General features: G+C 42.6%; 1 protein-coding gene across 1 annotated transcript in view; it reads left to right on the top strand.

Annotated features, from left to right (window-relative positions):
- Positions 1-24,060, top strand: part of FRMPD2 (FERM and PDZ domain containing 2) — a 77,916-nt gene that overhangs the window by 22,448 nt on the left and 31,408 nt on the right. Inside the window, exons 12-15 of the mRNA XM_082610918.1 lie at positions 4,001-4,153; positions 11,111-11,296; positions 17,703-17,850; positions 22,029-22,239. Coding sequence (XP_082467044.1) covers positions 4,001-4,153; positions 11,111-11,296; positions 17,703-17,850; positions 22,029-22,239 — 698 coding nt within the window. The remainder of the gene's footprint in view (positions 1-4,000; positions 4,154-11,110; positions 11,297-17,702; positions 17,851-22,028; positions 22,240-24,060) is intronic.

Below are 24,060 nucleotides of genomic sequence, written 5' to 3'. Positions count from 1 at the left end.
GGAGGGGGGTCTTGGGAGGAGAGGGGCCCAGGCACATGGATGGTGCTGTCAGCCAGGGGTGCCCCAGTGAATCAGTCACCATCCTAGCTGCAGCCTCTTGTCCAGCCCTGTGTGCGGCTCATTTGGACGGGCAGGCTGCGTACTGGGGGGGTAGGGAGGGCGGCCTCCAGGGGCAGAGCATTGGGCTGCCCTTAGTAGGCTCTATGGAGCAAAGGAGTGGGCCTGAGTTTTGGGGTCAGACAGAAACCAGGTCCAAGCCCTGACTCTTTTGTTAAGTAGCTAAGTGGCTTTGGACACGCTGTCTCTCTGAGTCTCGGCTTTTTCACCTGCAAAATGGAAATAGTAGTTGGTCAAAGCTGCTGTAGGGGTGGAAGGTGGTGACGTACGTATGAGGCCCAGCATGTAGCAACTGCTGTTTGCAAGCTTCCCTTCCCCTACCCCAGAATCAGGAGTACTCTGCTATGAAACAAAACAAAGACTAACTTTCAGTCTATGGATTCAGACACGATGTTTAACCCGAGACCCTAACTCTAGGGCTGATAGTTCGTGGAAACTGTGGGCCAGGTCCACTGAAGTCAGTTGGGAACACGCAGGCCCAGACTTTTCTTATGGGATCACTTGCCCCGAGGATCCAGTGGCCCAGACCTGACTCTAGGCGCCCAATTCTGGCGACCCCCTGCGCCTTTGACCTGCCCAGTTTCTGACTGGCCTCACCTAGCTGCTACCTCAGCCCATTCTCATCCTTTACCTCCAGCTTCTTCCCCAGATCCTGCCTATCCTCAACCTCTCCAGCTGCTCTGGGGACCAGTGTGGTTCCAAGATGTTCTCTGCTGCCCCTGTGTGGCCTCCAAAGGCAGACTTTTTCCCTTTCTGTGTGTGTGTGTGTGTGTGTGTGTGTGTGTGTGTGTGTGTGTGTGTGTGTAAAGGCAACAGATTACACATACCCATTCATTTGTGCAGCCACTCGCTCAACCCTAATTTATGGAGGGCCTCCTCCATGCTTGCATCATCTAAGCCCGTGTCAACCCTGCAAAGCTGGTGTTATTTCTATCTGCATTATAGAAGAATTGCACCTCTGTGAGGTTAGGTAAGCTAGTGAAAGCACAGCCAGGACTCACTTCTAGGGCCTTGTTTCACTATGTGCCAGGCACTGTGGTGGGCACATCAAAGGGCATTAGGGGGTCTCAGAGGGGAGAGCCCCTCCCTGTGTCTGGGTCACTGAGTGGGCAGGAGGAGGAAGCTGGCCCTTCCAGCTCTGCAGGGATTTCATGGCAGCCTTAGCTACCGGGCTGCGAGGCTGGGTGGCACTGCCAGTCAGATCCAGGAGAAACTACGTGTGCCCTCCTAAGGGGTGGATATTTTGTTTGATAAATGGTTCTGGTGCTGGAAAAAAAAACCCCATGATTTAGAAACCACTGTAGTGAAAGATTGGGAGCCACTGATGAATTCTAAGCAGGAAGTAACATGATTACATTTGCATTTTAAAAAGGGAGACAAAGGCAATTTGGTACAAAAATAAATCTCCTTAATCACATCATTACAGTAGAACAACTTTCCTCTAGGTGCATTCTCTTCCAGCCTTTGACCACACGCAGGGATTTTATGCAGTTGTAAATGTTGCCACATTCGATTTGCATTCTGCTTTCTCACTCCTTGGTATATCTTCCCCTGGCCTTCCTAATGAGCTTTTGGGATAGCCATGTGGTATGCCTCAGCAGGGCTGGACCTTTGTTTACTTATTTGTTCTCTCACTGGTGGGCATCACCTAGAGGCGCCATGTGTGTGGTAATAACTACTATTATCATTGTTCCAGTTGCTTCTGATCTTTCTTTTTAACCTAAATCACATAGAAATAAATGTTTGTGCTGGAGTTTTTTTAGTTTCATGCTGACTTCTCTAGGACATAGTCCTAGCAATGCGATGCTGGGTCAAAGGTCCTACATACTTACAAAAAAGCTTAGTAGACTTGTTTCAGAGCAGTTTGAGTTTCAAAGCAAAATTGAGTGGCAAGTGCAGAGATTTCCTATATACCCTTTTGCCTCCACATACATAGGTTCCCCCACAATCAATGTCCTCCACCAGGGTGGTACATTTGTTGCAATTGATGAACCTACGTGGACATATTGTTATCCCCCAGAGTTCATAGTTAATATTAGGGTTTGCTCTTGGTGTTTTACCTTCTATGGGTTTGGACAAATGTATAATGACATATACCCACTATCATAGTATCATACAGAGTAGTTTCACTGCCTTAAAAATCCTCTGTGCTCCACCTATTCGTCTCTCTTTCTCCACCCAACCCCTGGCAACCACCAATCTTTTTATTGTCTCCATAGTATTGCCTTTTCCAGAATGTCATAAGGTCAGAATCATCCAGCCTTTTCAAAATGGCTTATTTCACTTAATGATATGTATTTATGTTTCCTCCATGTCTTTTCAACTTGATAGCTCATTTCCTTTTAGTGCTGAATAATATTCCATTGTCTAGATGTACCAGAGTTTATTTATCCATTCACCTACTGACGGACCTCTTTTGCTCCCAAGTTTTGACAACTATGAATAAAGCTGCTGTAAACATCCACGTGCAGGTTTCTGTGTGGATATACATTTCCAACTCCTTTGGGTAAATACCAAGGAGCGCGATTGCTGGATCATATGGTAAAAGTATGTTTAGTTTCATAAGAAATTGAAGAACTGTCTTCCAAAAGTGGCTGAACCATCATGCATTCCCACCAGTAATGAATGCAAGTTCCTGTTACTCCACATCTTTGTCAGCATTTGGTGTTGTCAGTATTCTGGGTTTGGCCATTCTGATAGCACTCTGAATGCTTTTTTATGCACTGGATTGCTGAGCAATTTCTTTCCCTTTGCATCTCTGAGCTGAGCTCAGAACTGGCATGGGCCAGCCCTCGGCTGGAGGATTCTCAGTCCACAGCTACATGGGGACTCCTGTGCCACACCAGGAGCATGGGGATGCAGTGGATGCTGTGCTGTTCCCTTCAGACCCCCTCATCAGACCGACTTGCCCAATCCCAGCCCCAAGAAGGCCAGATGCTCTCGGCTCCCAGCTGCCTCCCTCATGGGCAGTTGTCCTCAGCTGTGGGGACCTGTCTTGCCCGAGATTAGACTGGGAGGGGCTTCCTGAGACTAGGATGGGCTGATTCAGGAACACCAGGGAAGGGTGAGCTTCTCCATCTGCCACGCTCTACTTTCCTCATTCCTTACAGTGAACCCTGAGACCACGCCTCCAGCACATCTGCCTACCTCTCTCTGCCCCGGAGTCTGTACCAGGGAACCTAGCATCAGACAGCAAGTGATGCTGAGTCATGATGAGCTTCCTGCAGCTCCTGGTGGGCTGCAGCCTCAGGTTCCCAGAAGAGTAGACTTGATGTAGGCTCTGGCCTGGGGCAGGGTGTGGGTGTCAGATCTTCTCGTGTTCAGGGGACAACTTCTTGATCACCTTGTGGAGAGATGGTGCCACAGCCAAGACCTCCCTTTTGAGAGGGGACAGTGTACTGGTAGCACATACAGACAGAAGCGCTAAATGAATACATAGAAACAAAGCTTTAGGGCCATGGTTTCGCTGTGCCTTTTGGCAAGTGGAGTGGCTTTGTGGAATGTGTGAGGGCTTTGGGGGAGGAAATCTTCTTTCGGTCACTTACAAGTGGTGTGACCTTGGCCCTGTTGAATGACTTCCTTTCTTGTTCATTTTGTGCATCTTGGCAATGACAATAATAATACTGTCCTCACAGGATTACCGTGAGGGTAGAAAGAGCTAATGTGTTCTGGGCACCACGTGGCATACAGAAGGGGCTCAAAAACAGGTGACTTCTTTCCTCTCGCCCTTCTGTTCCTGTCATATGGTTTGGCCCAATCTCTCATATGGTAGAAAATGATATCCCAGTGAGCACTTTAAAGGAGCAGACAGGCTTCTGTTCTGCTCAGATTCCCATAGAAGGCATCTTGATGGCACCTCTTTTCTTCTGCATCTTTCCAGCAGGTAGAGAGTAAAGCCTATTTTCGAGTTGAAGATTACATCCCTGCAAGCCTGATTGAGAGGATGACGGCTCTCCGGGTCCAAGTCGAAGTCTCAGAGCTGCACCGTTTAAGTCCTGTGCTCTGGGGAGAGGATGCGGAGCTGGAATTCTTGAGGGTGAGGCCTTTGGACTCTTGAGAGGGTGTATCGGTGTTCGAGGGCACATAGTCGGCAATCCCCTCCAGAGATTTCTCTGGGGCTGGATGTGCTCAGACGCACAAGGAAGTATGACCAAAGGACTTGAGCCTTTGGGAGGAAGGAAGCTCCATCGCCCTGCGGGGCAAGGAGAGACTTTTGGAAGCAGATGGCATTGGAAAAGATCCCCCCAAATGGGTAAGATTTATTGGGTTGGGGTGGGTAGGGCAGGGCCTTTCTTCAATCTTGGAGCTCACAGTTGCTATTCAGTGAGTGGGGGGAGACCACATTTCTCATAGAGACATTTCTGACAACTGAAGTAAAAAACTTGAGTGTGAGCCAAAAGCAAAGCCATTGGAAGACTTCAAGTTTGCAGCCTTCCGGGCAACTGTTCTCAGCACAGCACAGGTGGTGTGGTCCATACATATGGGTGCAGCTCTGGTCTACTCTTTCTTTGGCCCTTTAGCAAAAGCAGTGATATTTCAGTCCCTTATGTCTGTGGGCACACAGAGCCTCCGACGAATAGGTTTTGCTCACTCCATGACTTACACCTGCAGTGGACCAAGCACAGTAGCAAACAGAGACAGAAAGAACATGCTTCTTGCCCCCAGGGAGTCCAAGTCTTGTAGGGAGGACAGATGGGTACCCAGAGGCATGCAACACTGTGATAACTGCCCAATGAGAACAATAACAGTACCAGTTACTTTACTTCAGGGTGGGAGGGAATGTCCGCTCTGCCTGTGCAGGTAGAGCTCGGTGGCACGTGGGAGGAGGCCCCCCAGCTTCCCCAGGGTGATGTGCCTGGTGGGGCCTTTAGAGCTGGGGATCAGTTTCAAAAGGAAACTCCAGGATTTATACATTTCTTTGTACAAAAGTCTCCTGAAGCAGGTAGAAATATTCTGTGTTTTCTTGCCTTTGATAGAGACAGTCATTTGAAAGCAGAACTGCCAAGGTGAGGTCTGTCCATTTTTTTTGGTCAGTCATTTGGAATTGTCTGCAACACCTAGCACAGTGTAAACCCTCAAGCATCTCATTTGAGAAGCCCTGGCAGAAAGGCGCTCACTGTCTTCCATTATCCAGCCTTCATGCGCGTTCCTTGTTAAGGGGATGCAGCATTCCCTTGACTAGAGACAAGTGGGGACTTCAGAGCCATCAGCACACATCTGATGGAAAGTGGCCACAGGACCATAGAACCAGCGGAGAGACTAAGGACTCAGGTCTGCAGAGGCTCCTACAGGCAGACGATGCCTGGCCTGCCTCTGCCCAGGCCCTGTCTTAGTGTGCTGGGCTCACTGTGTCCCTCCTTCCTCTGGTTGAAGGATGACAAGTGGTTGTAAAGAAAGCCACCATCTCGTAAGCAAAAATGCAGGAAATTTTTTAGGGTGTAGCTTTGTTTTTTAATGGAAGTATAGTTGATTTACAATATTGCATTAGTTTCAGGTGTACAGCAAAGTGTTTAGTTATATACATATATTGATATATATTTTTTCTGATTCTTTTCCATTATAGGTTATTACAAGATATTGAATATAGTTCCCTGTGCTATACAGTCAATCCTTGCTGTTTTTCTCTTTTATATATAGTAGTGTGTATCTGTTAATCCCATAGTCCTAATTTTTCTACCCCCCCCCCCACCGCCCACTGCTTTCCCCTTTGGTAATCATAAGTTTGTTTCTATGTCTGTGAGTTTGTTTCTGTTTTGTAGATAAGTTCATTTGTACTATTTTTTAGATTCCACATATAAGTGATATAGTATAATATTTGTCTTTCTCTGTCTGAGTTACTTCACTTAGTATGGTAATCTCTAAACTTTTTTTTAAGTCTTTGTTGGAAAACACTAAATAGATTTGATTTGTATGCGAGCTTACCAGTTTCAAGGAACACCTACTTTTGTGGTTCCCCACGGTTGTTGGTTGGGCTTGCTGATGCTAGGCCTGCCCACAGTACAGACACATGGACTAGAGAGTTCTTGGTAACCCCCAGACCACATTGTGACCCTTCTTGTTAGGGCTAGTGTTTGTTAAACAAGCCCTCTTGTCCATGATTATAAAAGTAGACGCTCATGATCCTGCCCCCTGGAGACAGTACGATTACATTTGGGTATATTCATCCTTCTCTGTGCATTCACATGTGTACATGCATATATATTTAAAATTGGGTTTATATTATACAGTCAGTTTTGCGTTTTTTTATAATCCCATCTCACTAAAATTTTGAAACTTTATTTTGAGTCAACACATGGGGTACCCTAAATTTTTTTCTCAATACTCTGTTGTTTGGCACATAAATTGTTTTAAATATGGGACTATTTTAAGCAATACTGAGGTTAATATTTTTACTATGTAAGTCTTTAGCTGCATTTCTGATTAATTTCTTGGGAATAGACTCTCATGAGTGGAATTACAGGGTCGAAGGTTAAGAACATTTAAAACATTGTTGGTATATATTGCTGACACTCTACATTGCAGTCATTTCATTCACTTCTTGTCCTCTCTACTAGGTTGTAAATGTCCAGAGGGTCTTGAATCCCCAGAGCCCAGCACATAGCCCAGTTACTCCATAAACAGTCACTGGATTGTTTAACTATAGCTCCTCATGGCTCCCTTTTCCATTATGAGATGGCACCTATTGGCCTCCGGTTCACTGATGACTAATTCTGCTAGTTCATCATCTCACACTAGAAGGAGACTTGGCAGAAGTCCAGTTTGGGTACTGCTAAATAACATACTCCGTCTGCAAGATTCACAGTTATGTTAGCATATTAGTCCCAGAACAACCTGTTCAAGGTTAACTCAGTGTTTTCCAAACTTCTTCAACCATGGAACCATCTTTCCACATAACTAGGGGTTGCCGTATGCTGTTAAAATATTTTCTTTTCTTTTCTTTTTACTGTTGAAATCATACTGGTTGTACCCTGTAGTTTTTCCCACTTAGTGTTATAACAGATGCATTTCCCAGATAATTACAAATGCTTTGTAAATATCCTTTGTAAAGCTTGCCTGATAATCCCTTTTAAGGTGGTACTGCCTCTAGGAAACTAGTCCTGCCAACCCAACTCTGCAAGTGTGCACCAAACATCGCTCTGATCAAGGATTTGTCTTGATCATTCAGTATATTTTCTTAGGACAGATTCCCAGAAGTGGAATGATAGGGTCAAAGGATATAAATTGTTGTAAATCTCTTGAAGAATATCCAGAAATAATCCATTTGTTCCAACAATTTTCAGTAGAGCCAGGGTGCTGTGTGGGCTGGGAGCCAGGAGAGCCTGGCTCCAGTCTCAGCTTCGCTGCTCACTGGAGGGAACAGGGGAAAACAGTGCGATGGCCCTAAGCACAAGGAGATGAGGTGTCCCTCAGAGAGGAAAGTCAGCAGTAACAGCACAGAGTGGAAGAGGAGTGGTGCCACAGAAGATTCCCTAGTAAAGCATGGAGACATAGGTAATATTATTTATTTTACAGATGGAAGATGCCCTTGATGACATTACATATGTTTACAGACTTTATGGAAACTCTGTATTTTAGTTGTTAAGAATGAAGACTCAGAAGAAAACAGACTTATATTTTCATTCCTGGCTCCTAAGTGGGAACTTTTACAGACTACTTAGTCTTCCTGTGCCACCATTTTCTCATTTGAAAAGAGGTAGCTACACCTATCTCTTATGATTACTGTGAAGATTAAATGAAATAAATGCATGAGAAATGTTTAGAATTGTTACTGAACTGAACTTAGTCCTCTCACCCGTGCACAGTAAGGCCAATCTACGGACACCTGGTTGCAGTGAATGAAAGTGCAGCATTTATTGCAGGTGCCAAACAAGGAGAATGGGCAACTCATGCTCAAAAGACTTGAACTCTGATGCCTTTCAGGGAAAGGTTTTTAAAGACAGTGTGAGGGAGAGGGCTGTGGGGTGTGTGATCAACTCATGGACATTCTTTTGATTGGTTGGCAGTGAGGTAATTGGGAGTCAACATCATCAACCTTCTGGTTCCAACCAGTCTGGGAGTCTACATGCTGGTGGTGGTCAGCATACAGTTAACTTCTTCCTCCTGGTGGGGGTTTCAGTATCTGTAAAACAGCTCAAAGGATATGGCTCAGAATATTATCTATTGCCTTTGAGGAGGAATTACACATTCTTAACTTTGTTTAACGGCTCTTATTAAATTGTCTTGCTTGACTGTTTTCCTTTATTTCTGCATTTTCTCACTTGTCTGATTAAATTTATTCTTTGGAACTCGGGGAAGGACTAGGAAGCTAAAGTTTTTCTACAAACAAGAGGCAGGCGGAAGACATGGCGGGTTGTGTCTATCCCAGGAAGGCCCCATAGGGTCCTGCTCCATTACAGAACGGCACTTTACCATTTTAAGAATTCTGTGGCTCCAAGTACTTCAGTATCATATCCCTCTCTATATAATTAAAAAATTAAAAATTAAAATAAATACTAAACAATTTAAAAAATGTAAGCAAGTCTAACAAAGGCATCTCTATTCTGATGATGACAACTTTAATTTTATTTTTTGAACTATCACATCAAATTCATTTTTTTAACATCTTTATTGGAGTATAATTGCTTTACAATGGTGTGTTAGTTTCTTCTGTATAACAAAGTGAATCAGCTATATGTATATATATAATCCCATATCCCCTCCCTCTTGCATCTCCCTCCCTATCCCACCCCTCTAGGTGGTCACAAAGCACCGAGCTGATCTCTCTGTGCTATGTGGCTGCTTCCCACTAGCTATCTATTTTATGTTTGGTAGTGTATATATGTCCATGCCACTCTCTCACTTTGTCCCAACTTACCCTTCCCCCTCCCTGTATCCTCAAGCCCATTCTCTAGTAAGTCTGTGTCTTCATTCCCGTCTTGCCCCTAGGTTCTTCATGACCAATTTTTTTTGTTTGTTTTTTAGATTCCACATATATGTCTTAACATATGGTATTTGTTTTTCTCTTTTTGACTACTTTACTCAGTATGACAGACTCTAGGTCCATCCATCTCACTACAAATAACTCAATTTCATTTCTTTTTATGGCTGAGTAATATTCCATTGTATATATGTGTCACATCTTCTTTATCCATTCATCTGTTGATGGACACTTACGTTGCTTCCATGTCCTGGCTATTGTAAATAGAGCTGCAATGAACATTGTGGTACATGACTGTTTGAATTATGGTTTTCTCAGGATATATGCCCAGTAGTGGGATTGCTGGATCATATGGTAGTTCTATTTTTAGTTTTTTAAGGAACCTCCATACTGTTCTCCATAGTGGCTGTATCAATTTAGATTCCCACCAACAGTGCAAGAGGGTTCCCTTTTCAAATCCACACCCTCTCCAGCATTTATTGTTTGTAGATTTTTTGATGATGGCCATTCTGACTGGTGTGAGATGATATCTCATTGTAGGTTTGATTTACATTTCTCTAATGATTAATGATGTTGAGCATTCTTTCATGTGTTTGTTGGCAATCTGTATATCTTCTGTGGAGAAATGTCTATTTAGGTCTTCTGCCCACTTTTGGATTGGGTTGTTTGTTTTTTTGATATTGAGCTGCTTGCAAATTTTGGAGATTAATCCTTTGTCAGTTGCTTCATTTGCAAATATTTTCTCCCATTCTGAGGGTTGTCTTTTGGTCTTGTTTATGGTTTCCTTTGCTGTTTCACATCAAATTCTTTAAAAGAATTTACCTAATTGTTTTGGGATGGTCCTGCTTTGTCATACTTTAAGTACATGCCTGGTCTGGCCATTGGATACTTCAGCACCAATGTCCAACAAATATTGTTTTGGATGATGATGATGACGATGATGATAGTGACAATGAGAGGGTCTCTCCAAAGTTAAACAAAGCGGGGAGGTTCAGGGTCCAGAAATGCAATCAAGATCATGTGAAGAGCTGTAGGCTTTGTAGGCAGTGTAACCTATCTGCACAGATTACTTACCAGCAGAAGGAGAAAGGTCAGCAAAGAGCTTGAGAAAGCAGCTCTCAAAAGCTATAATTTGTCCTCACTTTTGTGACCCCACCTGGGGATGAGAGAGATTAGGCAGGACATAGAGCCCTCTGCTCAGGGGTAGAGATGAGATACCAGATCTCACCAGTAAAACCCTTCTGAGAGGGTTTCAAATGCCTGGAGCAAAATGTCCCTGCTGTAAGCTGAGGTTCATCAAACATTTGGTAAAAACTGGAGTCTTCCAGGTGAAGATGAAGATGGTAGAGACCAGAATAGAGACATGATTACCATTCAGACATAAAAACATTTGTGTTAGGTTTATACTCCGGCCTCTTAAGACTTTGGTTGGCCTGATGCAGTTCCCAGCTCTGATTGACCCTCATGCCCCTGACAAAATTCCATCTCCTAAACTGGTAAACTGAAGACAGATCTTGTACGGTGGGGACCCCACCAAAGCACTGCTACATGGTGAGAAGTGCCAGTGATTGGTCATTTTCTCTGCAGGATGTTCATGGCTCATCTTGCTTTAACAATGATGCTAACCATTTGGAAGTTTGCTTTCTGTGCCTGGGCCTCAGTTTTTCCATCTGTAAAACGAAGGGGTTGTACCAGATTGTATTGCAGTAGACTTTGGGAAAAAGGATTCTTTACTTTGAGATGATTCAAGAGAGTCTGAATTCTACAACTTTGTTCAGAATATTTTTACTCTATTGTACCATTTTCATAATAACTGTGTTCCAAGTGTCTTAAGGTACTTCATTAAGAAAGGATTCCTTGGGTTAATAAAATAGAAAAACACTATCATATTAGAGGTATGGAGGAATTCTATAGTAAGGAGATCTGTTTAGTTCAGTGTTTCCTAAACTTATCTGGCAATCCTACTCTTTTTTTTCAGAACATACCTGAAGGTGTTTTCTTCATGGAATGGTTTGAAATCCATTATTTTAGACCAATGTGCCTGTCTCTTCTTAATTGGCCTTTTTCTCATTCCAGGTGACTCAGCAGCTCCCGGAATATGGTGTGCTGGTTTACCAAGTTCTCCCAGAGAAGACAAGGCCAGGAGGAGAGATGGCCTTGGGGCTCTGTGCCAAGGGGGTCATAGTGTACGAAGTGAGAAACAACAGCAGAATTGTGACTTCACGGTTTCAGTGGAGAGAAATTGAAAAGATTTTGGCCTATGTGAGTGTCACTCAGTTGATTATGACCCATGCTTCATTTTTCTTTGATCTGTTATCCCTTTAAAGAGCGATAGGTCAGGTGATCTTCTCCTAAGAAGATAAGCTCACAGCCTGTCAGCTAACCTGTACTCCGATGACTGTTACATATTTGGAAGAAGTCTACCAGGGGTTTGAGGGTCCCCACGAGGCTACTTCTTCTCTGCCATCTGTCACCTAGTTCCCCCTCACCCCCATGGGCAGCCATTGGCCTAAAGGACTACACTTTCCCTCTGGGTGAAGTTCTTTTAATTTTGGGAATCTATTGATGTTGAGAGCAAGATTGGAGGTGGGAGATGAGGGAGGAGAGTGTATAGTAGGTGCAATGGAGTCTGCATGCTTTTGAAACATTTTCCTTGTATTTTAATTTTCCCTTTGCACACATTGTACCGAGGCATCTGGCCTGTCTCCCATGGACTACAGGTGTGCAAACCTTTGTCAGCCATTTAAACAAAACAAAACAAAACACAACAAAACAACAACCCTATTAAATGTACAATGTTTGAAATAACATTTGAACACCATTTTCTTGAATTCAGTTACAATAAATTTGACATCAAAAACATTATGTGTATCCCCATAGCAGAGAATGCTCCAGTAGCTCATCTACCTGCCTGTCCTGTGGGTCAGTATCCCATAACTTCAGCAATGATTTCATTATAAAACATGAAGTTCTTTGACTTGTGGCTCAGGAAACATTTTAGTTTTTCTTTCTATTGAATTTTCTCTTGTGGTTTTAAAATTTTTCCTACTAACGAGATTTTTTTTCATTATCTGATTCTTTGGTTTTTGTTTTCATTATCATTATCTAATGTTAAAGTTTCCTAAGCGGAACATAATTGATTTTATTCATTTTCTCAGTGTTTCTTGTGTTTCTCCCATCTTGGCTGTTGAAGTTGATGTATTGTTAAAGTGTGATTCTTGACAGAATTTCATAATAAAGTATTGTTTTTCCTTAGAAAAAAAGCTTACATCTAAAAATAAATAATAATTGAGCATAATTTTATTAAAGTGGCCTTTATAATATCAGGAAACTGACTTTTTCCCAAATATTTTTGACATTATGTAAAAGTAATTGATGTTTATTTTTGTGAACTTTTCAGAAATTTAATGACTCAAATAACTTTAATTCAACTGAAAGATTATTTGAAGAATTTTAATTATTGAATTTATTCAATACTATTATATTACTTCCTATATTCTCTATCTCATATTTAATTGTTCAAAATTCTCAGTGTAATTTCTTTTAAAACATTTGTAGAAATGCAGACAACCTACAAAGTAATTTTGGAAAATAGAATTTTTTGAAGCCATAAAATTTAAGTCCCCTTAAGTATTTTATATTTAAGTTGGTTTAAGTTTTACGGATATTTATTTTCCCCACGACCGTAAACAATTTCTTGATTAAAGCTGGAAAATCATCAGGTTCACAAAACAAACTTAGTAGCTTAAAAACACCCTTGTCACTAATTAGAATTTTCATGTTGATGACCAGTCTCTTCCTCAGCATAAATATCCTTTTTTTTTTATGGAAAAGTCATCATGGGAAGTAATGTCACCAGCTGCTTGCCACAAACCAGGCATCTTACACAGAAAATGACTCGGATTCTTCACACTTTTGCAAGCACAAAATGGGAACTCCACGAACAATACGAGAATGAGCTCAGGAAGCTGGTTCCAAATTTGCTTAATTAATAGCGGAAGCCGGAATCCTCCAGACAATTGCAGACATTTGTTTTCTCAGCCTGGAGAGAAGTAGCAAAGGAAATAGAGGAAAATGCCATTTTTCAGTGAATATGATTTGTAGGTGCATTGGCAGCCCATCTATGACAGAGACATCAATTCAGAAGATTATTCAATCGAGAAAGCATTCATTCATTGTGTAATGATGAACCTTCCCATGTTAGTAACTGTTCTTGGGTATTAGCAGTAGTTAAAATGTCTGGAGGGAAATGTCTGAAATCTGGGAGAATACAGGCTTTGTAGGGCTCTCTTCAAGAACAAGGACGCAAAGTTCCAAACACAAACAAGATTTTAAAGTGAATGTTCATTTAGAATGAGAAAAGAAATCACCACAACCTGTGAATTAAAAAAAAAAAAAACTTGAACAACTACTGCAAAATCACAAAAGCAAAAAAAGTAATATTCTTCTTAATGAACTCCCTGATAAGCACTATAATTCTTTTTTTTTTCCTTTCAAATTTCTGGTGGCATGCCCTCTGATTACTTTTCCATAGGATGATACTTTTGTAATATTTTCTCTACAGAGAAGAGAAATCTAATTTAGTCTTTCTTCTAGCATGGCTGATTGAAAGTTGTTTTTATTGTTGATGAGATGCATAAAACATGCAGCTTTGCGGCAGAGACATATTTGCTCTTTGAAGTGCCTCTGTAGGTTTCTAAATGCTACCAACACAGAAAAATCGAATACATTCCATATTGTGTGATTCCTATCAAAAAAAGAGAAAATTGTGTACTGTACTTACAAGGCAGTATATACAATTATAAAATATATCCCTGATAGGATAAAACTTCCACTTAATTAGGTGTTTTTGAGAATTAAATTACAGGTTTTCATTTCTGATAATTGAAAATATTTCCCTCAGACTGGCCTTTGGCTCTGTGTATTTTATTTATTTATATGCATCTTTATTGGAGTATAATTGCTTCACAATGCTGTGTTAGTTTCTGTCATACAACAAAGTGAATCAGCCATATGCATACGTATATCCGCATATCCTCTCCCTCTTGAGCCTCTCTCCCACCCTCCCTATCCCATCCCTCTAGGTCGTTGCAAAGCACGGAGCTGATCTCCCTGTGCTATGCAGCTGCTTCCCACTAGCTAACTATTTTACATTTGGTAGTATATATATGTCGATGCTTCTCCCACTTTGCCCCAGCTTCCCCTCCCCACCCCATGTCCTCAGGTCCATTCTGTATGTCTGCATCTTTATTCCTGCCCTGCCACTGGGTTCATCAGTACCATTTTTTTTTTCAGATTCCATATATACGTGTTAGCATATGGTATTTGTTTTTCTCTTTCTGACTTACTTCACTCTGTATGACAGACTCTAGGTCCATCCACCTCACTACAAAAAACTCAATTTCTTTTCTTTTTTATGGCTGAGTAATATTCCACTGTATATATGTGTCACATCTTCTTTATCCATTCATCTGTCGATGGACACTTAGGTTGCTTCCATGTCCTGGCTATGATAAATAGAGCTGCAATGAACATTGTGATACATGTCTCTTCTGAATTATGGTTTTCTCAGGGTATATGCCCAGTAGTGGGATTGCTGGGTCAGCAATGGTAGTTCTATTTTTAGTTTTTTAAGGAACCTCCATACTGTTCTCCATAGTGGCTGTATCAATTTACATTCCCACCAACAGTGCAGGAGGGTTCCCTTTTCACCACACCCTCTTCAGCATTTATTGTTTCTAGATTTTTTGATAATGGCCATTCTGACGGGGGTGAGGTGATACCTCATTGTAGTTTTGATTTGCATTTCTCTAATAATTAGTGGTGTTGAGCATCTTTTCATGTGCCTCTTGGCCATCTGTATGTCTTTTTTGATGAAATGTCTATTTAGGTCTTCTGCCCATTTTTTAATTGGGTTGTTTGGTTTTTTTGATATTGTGGCTCTGTGTATTTTAAACCTTGTTCCCCTCCAGTGCTGACACCACATACTTCTGGGGCTGGGTACTGTAGGGCACAGTCAATTTCACATGGCCACTGGCCCTATATCTTTATGCTGAGACTTTGGGTGAGTCGGTACAATGGAAGGAGTATTCTGGGATGGTTGAAAATAAACTACTGCAGAAGAGACTGCAAACTGCATAAATAAATCCCATTAAATCTACACTAAATGTAGCCCTATCTCAACTTCTCCTTAGTGAGATCTGCTTCCCCACCATGCAACGTTACCTATGGTGAGAAAAGTGAGACTGAGTTGCAGTGGAAATAAGAGTCAGTGGTCTTAACAGATTGTGGTGAAAGCATCTTACTTTCCACGTTTTATAAGAACACAAGAAAATATGCTGGGTCCCTCCCAGGAAACGGCCTTCCCAAGTAGAGGCCTGGGACTTCAACTCCCTTAGCTTCAGGGCACATCCGCTTGTGTCTGGTAGAATCTTATTATTCTGCAAAGATGTATCAAACCAAACAAAGAAACCAGCCTGTGAACAAACAGCAGCAACAATAAAACTATTGGGGATGAAATATTTGAAATAATAAAACCATGCTTAGAAACAAACATGATGTTACAGAAGCACAAAGTATTTTTGTTCTGCGACAGCAGGGATGTAAATACATTTTTCATGTTTGCGGTGAAAACCCTGGGATTCAAGTTATACATCATCTTATTCTTAGAGCAGCTTGCCTGTGTGAAAGTTGGCCTACAGATATGAATTTCCCATTAAATGATGTTATCAAAATGGAAAAAAATCCAAACCGCTACAGTCAAAACTGTTTTCAGCTTCATGCCAAGAAATGAGATCGAAATTCCACCCTCTGGGGCACCTTAGGGCACTGGGGTCCAAAAGGACAAGAGCTTGCCAAGAGTTTATGAGTTCAAAGAAAGAAGTGGCACATGTGTGTGAACAATTCTCTTTTTTCAGATTTGTTCAAGAAAAGTTATTTAATTTTTTTTTTGACTGCGTTGAGTCTTTGCTGCTGCGCATGGGCTTTCTCTTTTTGCGGCCAATGGGAGCTACTCTTCGTTGCGGTGTGTGGGCTTCTCATGGCAGTGGCTTCTCTTGTTGCGGAGCACGGGTTCTAGGTGCGCCAGCTTCAGTAGTTGTGGCACACAGGCTTAGTGGCTCTGCAGCATGTGGGATCTTCCCAGACCAGGGATTGAACTCGTTTCCCCTGCATTGGCAGGTGGGCTCTTAACCACTGTGCCACCGAAGTCCCGAGTTACTCAATTTTAAAAAATGACTTATCTAAAACGTTTAAGACCTGAGTGAACTTGATATAAAATTGTCAGGACTGTATGAAAGTATATCAATGCATACTGAAAAAGTAGATGGATTCTAAACAAATATTCAACTTTGGAAAAGTGTGGATAAAATGATTAGCTAGCGGAATTTAGACATTATTATAATTTGAATACTAAGGAAGAATTAGTAAGGCTAGCAGGATAGCATCTATGAATGTTTGAGAAAACACATTATATAAAAAAAATACTAGATATAGTATTGTTCAATTGGATTCAGAATCCATTCACATTAGTATAGGTTCAACATTACATTGGTTAATATAAGAAAAGGGTACTTAGAGAATGCTCTGATTGTCTGAAATTAGGTTAATGATAAAAAAGAGTTAGAGGAAAAGCAATGAATAGTTGTCTGTCTTTTGTTAATATCTGACTGTGTGAATGGAGCTTCTTAGGAATGGTGACTATCATGAGTTAAAAAGAATCAGCATTAAAGAGGTTCAGGAGTTTCAGGGAGCCCTTTCAAGCACAAACCCTGTATTTATAAAGTTATCTTTATAGAAGCAAGCTCAAGGTTCTTACTGAAATATCTAGAATAGAGATTTTATTTGGAAGTTATATATAAATTCATATCTAATATAATCTCTATTACTTTGTATTTTATTGTTCTTATTAGAATTTTATATGGCAAAAATTTACGGATTTTTTTCCAGGAAGCTCCATATAGATAACCCCAGGTAGATAATCCTCTCCAGTTTATCACAGTGAGCTGTACAAATATTATCACTTTGTGCATGGACCTTGAAGGTATAAATGTAGGGAAGTGTTTCTTGGTGATGTGACCTCAGTTCCTGCTGCATTCTGAGGAGTCTCCATCTGCTTCCTCATCTGTAGAATAAGGATGATGATGGGACCTCCCTCATTCTATAGCTTCGAGGATGAAATGAGTTAATACACAGAAAGGATTTAGCACAGAGCCTGGCACATAATAGCATGAAACATGCGCATACAGATATGCTTTTATCTTTTCTATAATGATGCAAGCTGAGATTTTGCCTTCAATTTCTGGGCGTTTGGACAATGCAAACTATAGGTGTATTTAATGGCCTTTCACAATGCACTACTTGCTGAGGGCCAAGCCTGTACTGAACTCATTTCATATTCTTTTCACCTAGCACACTCTCCTTGGCAGATAGCAATTGCCCAATAAACAAACATTTGATTTACGAATTAAGGAAAAAATTAAAAAAGGGGTTGTCTTTAATCTAAGAAAAAATATTGGGCCATAGTCAGACATTGGCCACACACTTCTGGATGCCTAGTACGTTGGTACCCAACTGACGGCTCCAGCATTTGGCTATTTTCTGGATAGCTGTGCTTCAATGGATAGGTAAGAATGATCAATATATTAAAGTCTCTGTTTGCTTCCCTCAGCGAAAGAAGTTCATCATTACAAGCAGCATCACTGGGAAAAAGCACATGTTTGTCACTGACTCAGCCAAGACCTGTAAATACCTACTGGGCCTCTGCTGTGCCCAGCATGGATTTAATGCTCGGACGAGCTCTCCCGGAGTTACAACTGGTGAGTAGAAACCATCTTCTCAACCTAGAGATATTTGGCTTTGAGTTTGCTGTTGATCTCTCGCCATTATTTCCTATTCATTTATACAAGGGAGCAATATAACATAGTGGTTTCACCCTTCATACTCAGAGTGGTCTCTGTATGCGCATCACCTGAGAGCTTGCCAGGGATGCAGAACCTCAGGCCCCTGAATCAGAATCTGCATTTGAAAAAGAACCCAGGTGATCTGGATGCAGATGAAAGTTTGGGAACTCCAGGCTTGAATGTGGAGCCTGGAGTTCAACAGACTCAGAGAGGTGCCACTTACTAGCTGCGTGACTTTGGACCTCTCACTTGCCCTCTCTGAGCCTTGGTGTCCTCAGTTGAGCAACTGGCTGTCCGACAGGTTTGTGCTGCGCTCCAACAGGATAGTGTGTGTGCTGTCTGTAGCTCGTCTAGAATGTGTGTCTGGCGTTCATGGCTCCATGTGACTAGTAACAGCAGCTCCCGCTTGTGGGGGGTTTTGTTAGGTGCCAGTCAATTCACAGGGGAGCTGTGTCACTGCCTCCTGCAGTCCTGGGACGGGGGATCAACTAGGAACCAAAATTGCTGAGCATTCAGACGTAGAACCAAATACAGAAAACAAAGGTGGTGTATTATTTGCAGCGAAACCAAATAAATATATAAATATTTCTTTGAAATTGCAGAGTAGCATTTCCGTGATGTTTCCAGGGAATTGGAGGTAATGAATGTAAATTAATTATGACTTACCTGCTGAGATACAGTGTGAAACATCATCAATATCAATTTTATTGTATGATATCAGTGAACATAAAATATTTATAAAGACTCCTTGGGCTTACTAGCAAAATTAGTCCTTCTAAGCCTGTTTTGCTCATAATATGCAATTTTCTCAAACTGCAAATTCTACCATCATAGGAGTTTGGGGGAATCTAACATTTGTGTGGCCTCCACCTACAATGCTGTTCCTGCCTCCTTCCAGGCTCAGACCACCAAGATAAGCCTCATTCTCCAAGAATAAGTTCAAGGACAACCTCCTCCTTGAAGTTCCTCCTGATTGACTGTCCCCGTACTCCCTTCCCAGGTGGAGTTGACTACTCTCTCTTTTGTGCAGACTCCGTCTTCTCACCTGTAATGTTCTGCCCCTTTTATTTGTGGATGTGTCTGCCTCCAGTTTGCAGTGGACTGGGAGTTCCTGGAGGGCAGGGACAGTATCCCAGTACCTTTACGGTTCCAGCATGGAACAGAGGTGTGTCAAGTGAGAGATGGTTAATACATGTTTTTTTGAATGAATGAATGGATGGATGATTAGTGTGGAAATACAATCATTTACTTAATCATTCCTCTAGATTTTAAGTTTGCTTTTCATTTTCCAATAGCATAAATAATATTGCAGTAAACATCATTGGCAGAAAAATTTTCTGTATTGTGTATTATTTCTTTAAGGTAGATTTCAGTTAGATTTGGGGTACAAAGGTTGGGGCATTTTTAGGTCCCTTGCTGTTTTCCTGAGTGCCATTCCCATGTCCAGTATCATTGTGCCTGTTTTATTGCATCCTTGCTGGAATAGATATTATCATGTTTATCTTTGTTCATTTATAGGGAAAAATGATTTCTCAGTGTTGTTTCATCTGGCATTTCTTTGATTGTTAAGAAGTTGGACATTTTCCAAATGTTTCTTAGTCATTCTTCTGTGAATTGTCTAAACAAGCATATTACTCTATAGTTATATTTGGTTCCCTGGGGAGAGAGAAAAATCACCAAGCTTTTACAAGTGCATAAATTCAGGGCTAAATCAGGCAGGATCTGTCAGCATTGCAGAGTGGGACCACAGGCCTTCACTCAACCCTTTCAGATGCATAGCAGGGGGCTGCAGGGATGCTGGTGGCCCTTCCATGAGCTTGTGGCTATGAGACTCTGCAGATTTGCAGTGGTTGCCCAGGATCTTGCCCTGGTTCCCTTTACCTTTTCCTTGGCTCCTGTACTCTTGAAACTCTGTTTAACCTTGGCTTCAGCCTTGCCATCTAGACTGATTTGGATATTTGTCAGCTACTTTCCTGGTGCCACAGTTAGACTGTGAGTTCCCTGCCTCCGCCCTCCACTGGTGGACAGAAACCATTCGCTCTGCTTGACATGTCAGTGGCATTGGGACATTCTTGGTATCCCTTCCTTCCATTCCTGAAAGGTTATCAACTCTTGGCTCTCCTACCTACCAATCAATCCTTCCTGCACCATTTGTCCAGCCAATTGAACCCCACTAAGCTAAGGTCTAATAATGATAACAGCACTTCCCACCAACCCCACCAGCCCCAGGAGCCCCCCTGCTTCATGCTGAATGCCTGATGCTAAGTGCTTGACATCCAGACTCTCATTCCCTGACCTCACTGTATGATCTGTCCTGTTAACAGAGCATCCTCCCCAGTGCCCTGTTGTTCTCCAGCTTCTTGCGGGGACAAATCCCTGCTCAGGACCCAGGGCTGTGATGCTCTCATTCATCTGCTACCTTCTGGGAGCCCTCCTCCCCCAGGGGGCAGCCCCTTCTTCCTGCACCTCCAACCTCTATATGAAGGCTCCCTTGAAACCCATAAAACTTCTCTGAGCCTCTCCCTGTCACCACTTTCTTTCCCTGAAATGTCCCCCTGTGGGTATTAATATAAACCACAATTAAAGCTGAGATCACTATCCCTTTAGACCGTAGTGATCAGAGGGCTGGGCATGCTTCAGATGAATCTCCTGTGCTACGGTTTGTATCTCCATGTCCTCTGTACGTCCATTTTCTGGTGGGCACTGTGGAGTCAGCCGAGTGTGAGTCCTGCTCTACCAGCTACAAGCCCTGGGACTTTGAACAAATTGTTAATGCTCTCTTAGCCTTACTTTTCCTCATCTATAAAATGGGTATAATAATATCTACCCCACAGAGTTATTGTGAGGATTAAATGAGACAATGCAGATAACATGCTTACCACTGGGCCTGGCATGTAATAAGCATGCAGGATGTGTGAACTGCTGGTGTGGATGTTACAGTCATTGCTGCTATGTGTCTGAGCAGGTCCAAGCTCTGGAGTCAGATACTGGACAATTTCTGCAAAAGCTGCAGGTCATATTCAAATTGCTTTTAGTCCTCCTTTCTTCCTTGCCTACTGTATGTGAGTGATGGTACCTAATGCCTCCTAGACACAGAACATTCTCAAAAAGTATTTTTTAAAGTCTACCTTTTTCAGTGGGCACAGTCCCGACAATGAACCAGCCACCATTGTAGGAAAGGGGGGGGTGTCTGCTTGAGGAAATAAATGTTCATGAGCATGCTCTCAGTGGAGGCACTTCACTGTGCTTTAGATATGCACACACACACAAACACACGTACAACTGGAGCCATACAAACGCCATGTGCCCGAGCATTCTTTCCTTCTTGGTTTTAACAGGGAACAGATGGTTGGAACACAGTCATCATTTTGTTTTTTCAAAATACAAACTGACCTTTGTATAAATCCTAGTTAATTTAAGGAATCTATCTATCAAATCCAGTTTCCTATGAATGACGTGAAGAGTGAAGTGGTGAGAACCACTCACATTCCTGGGCTCATTAGAATCAGTTATTACCTCTTTCTGCAGGAGGGGAGGAAGGGAAGTGTGAAAGCTGGGAGACAACACATCTGATCCGTATTCATATTTCAGAAAATCGGATCTTAAATATTATTACCAAGGAAACTAAGCCGTGTAGAGATGAAAGATTACATTCCACAGGGCAGAGCGTAATCTTGGGAGCTCAGGTAGGTTGCAGACTTATTTGTTAAAACAACGTTTGGAGGATGGTTTGTAAAGGCAGCGAGCAGAGTGGATGACAGCAGTTAATTTTATACAAGGCTCTGCTGGCGCTGTGACACTGCCATGAACCATGGCTCCAAGGCCTGTCAGCTGCCAGGGGGTAGAGGACATCTTGTTTCCTCCTTCCTGTCTGAGTTTTCTTTCCTTAGTCAGTGCTAATTAGGCAGACGTGGCATTCTCAGGGCTATCATAGGAGCTCCACGATCTAGCATGAGGAAAAATAGGCCCCTCCTTGCAGACAAAGAAAAGCCAGGACAGAACCTGGGACCTGTGATGTGTGGCTGCCACAAGAGCGATGGGGCCAGCAACATTCTTGTGAGTATTTATGTTTATCTGTTTCTCCCACATTGCAGACTATGATAAGTGTGTGCAAATGGCCAATCTGAGTCTTGCACACCTGGCCCAGTCCAAGCCGCTCACTTGGATCCAGAGACTGTCGTGCTCAGAAAATGCGCTGTTTGTACCTGGGCTGGAGGGTGTGGCAGGAGGCCTGCTGCACACGTCACTGGATAACTTCACTGTGGACACCAGCAAGGGGACCAGGGCGCAAGGGCTCAGAGGCAGGTGGGTTTGACATATCTGTTCTCTGGGCCCAAAGCATCATGTACTTGGTGCTCTGGAGTAATCCATACGTGAAGACATTGTTTAAAGGATGTCAGATGTCTAAGGGAAGTATGCATTCATTGGGTAATTATCAACTAAATCCACAGAGATTTCCCGAAGGGCAGCTATGGGCCAGATCTATGCTAGACACGGGACAGACATCCCGTGTCTCCCTGCTGCGTTGCTCTATCTTTTGGTGGAGAAAGAGCTAGGTGATGATACAAAATTGAAGGGGACAAAATAAACAAGTTGCAATAGCCTATTTAGCCAGGTACTGTTCTAAGCACTGTACCCATTAACTATTTTAGCCCTCACAACCCTGTGAAGTACTTTCTGTTTTCTCCCAGTGTGAGACTTGAACACACACAGCTGGCCCTGGGGTCTGTACTCCTAAGCTCTACATTGCCGCCGCTTTCTCTTTTGATGGATTGCTTGCAATTTAATTTGCAAGGGAAAATAATGAGCTTATCAACACAACTTCACATTATAACATAATGATCCATAAATTTTAAAATAGCCTCGAAGTTGGATTACACTTACATGACAAGTTCTATAAATAGCACAGATTCACAGGCAGCGCAGGACCAATGAAGGGGGCTGTGGGAGGGAGCTGTTTTTTGGAATGAGTTATACATCTGCTTCTGCAAGAGGGTATGGGTGATTGATTTGAATTGCAATGCATATATATCTTAAAGTAATTCTTAGAAAATTACTGCTCTAGATTCTGTTGATGCAAAAATGCATCACCACCCACTGCAAACTAACTCAATAATGATGAAGCAAAACTATCTATTATTGTTACCGCGTAACAAACAACTCCAAAGTGTAGTGACTTAAAACAACACGCATTTTGTTATTCTGTTTCACGATTTTCTGGGTTACAAATTTACGCAGGGCTTGGCTGGGCGATTCTTCTGCTTCTCTTGAGGGTACTCATCAGGACTGGTCTGGAGGCTCCAGGACTGTGTTGTGCACGTGCCCAGGCCCTCAGTGGGGATGGCTGGGATGGTGAGCTCAGCTGGGCCCTTCTCAATCCCAGTGCGGTCTCAGGCCCTCTCCACGTGGTGCCTCCATGTGGAAGGTAGTGAGGCTTCTACATGGCAGCTCAGGGCTCCAAGGGCCCAAGGTGAGCTGCCAGTCTCCTAAAAAGCTGGGCCTGGAGCTGGCACAGGGTCACTTCCGCCATACTCTCTTGGTCAAAGTAGTCACATGTCAGCACAGATTCAGGGGCAGCAGAAACAGACCCCCCCTCCTGATGTAGGAGTGTCAAAGCATACGTGGCCATCTTTAATCTGTCATCAAACTGATAGTACTTTATAGCACTTTATAGATTAAAAGCCTGAAGAAGCCATGACTGACTCAAGGCCACCTTGAGAATGTGTTGGCTGCAAAGCACCCTTCCAGTGACCTGCCAGTGAGCACGCACAGGAGGGCCTTGGCAGCACTGCATGGCAGCCAGCCTTCTCAACAGGAAGCTGAACTGGAGTCCTCAGTAATCTCTGGTTCTCCTCTAATTTTAGTTTATGAATGCCAGACTTTCACAACCCTTAGTAACTCACGTCAGAGGTTATGGGTCACCTTCCATGAAAAGGGAAATCTAGGGTCTCTGGCCATCTGGAAGGTCCCCAGAAGCACAGCCCAAGACAATGACTTGGGTGCAGGTGGTTTTTGTGGAGGTGATGCCGAGAAGCAGGAGTGAGCAGGGTAAGTGAGACAGGGAAGGAGGGAAAGTGAAAAGAAAGGGGGCAGTGTCATCAAGATAGCTGCTGTGGGAAGCCAGGG

Source organism: Mesoplodon mirus (genome assembly GCF_964341445.2).
Source record: "Mesoplodon mirus genome assembly, chromosome: 2".
NCBI lineage: Eukaryota > Metazoa > Chordata > Mammalia > Artiodactyla > Ziphiidae > Mesoplodon > Mesoplodon mirus.
This window is presented reverse-complemented; position numbering and strand designations above follow the sequence as displayed.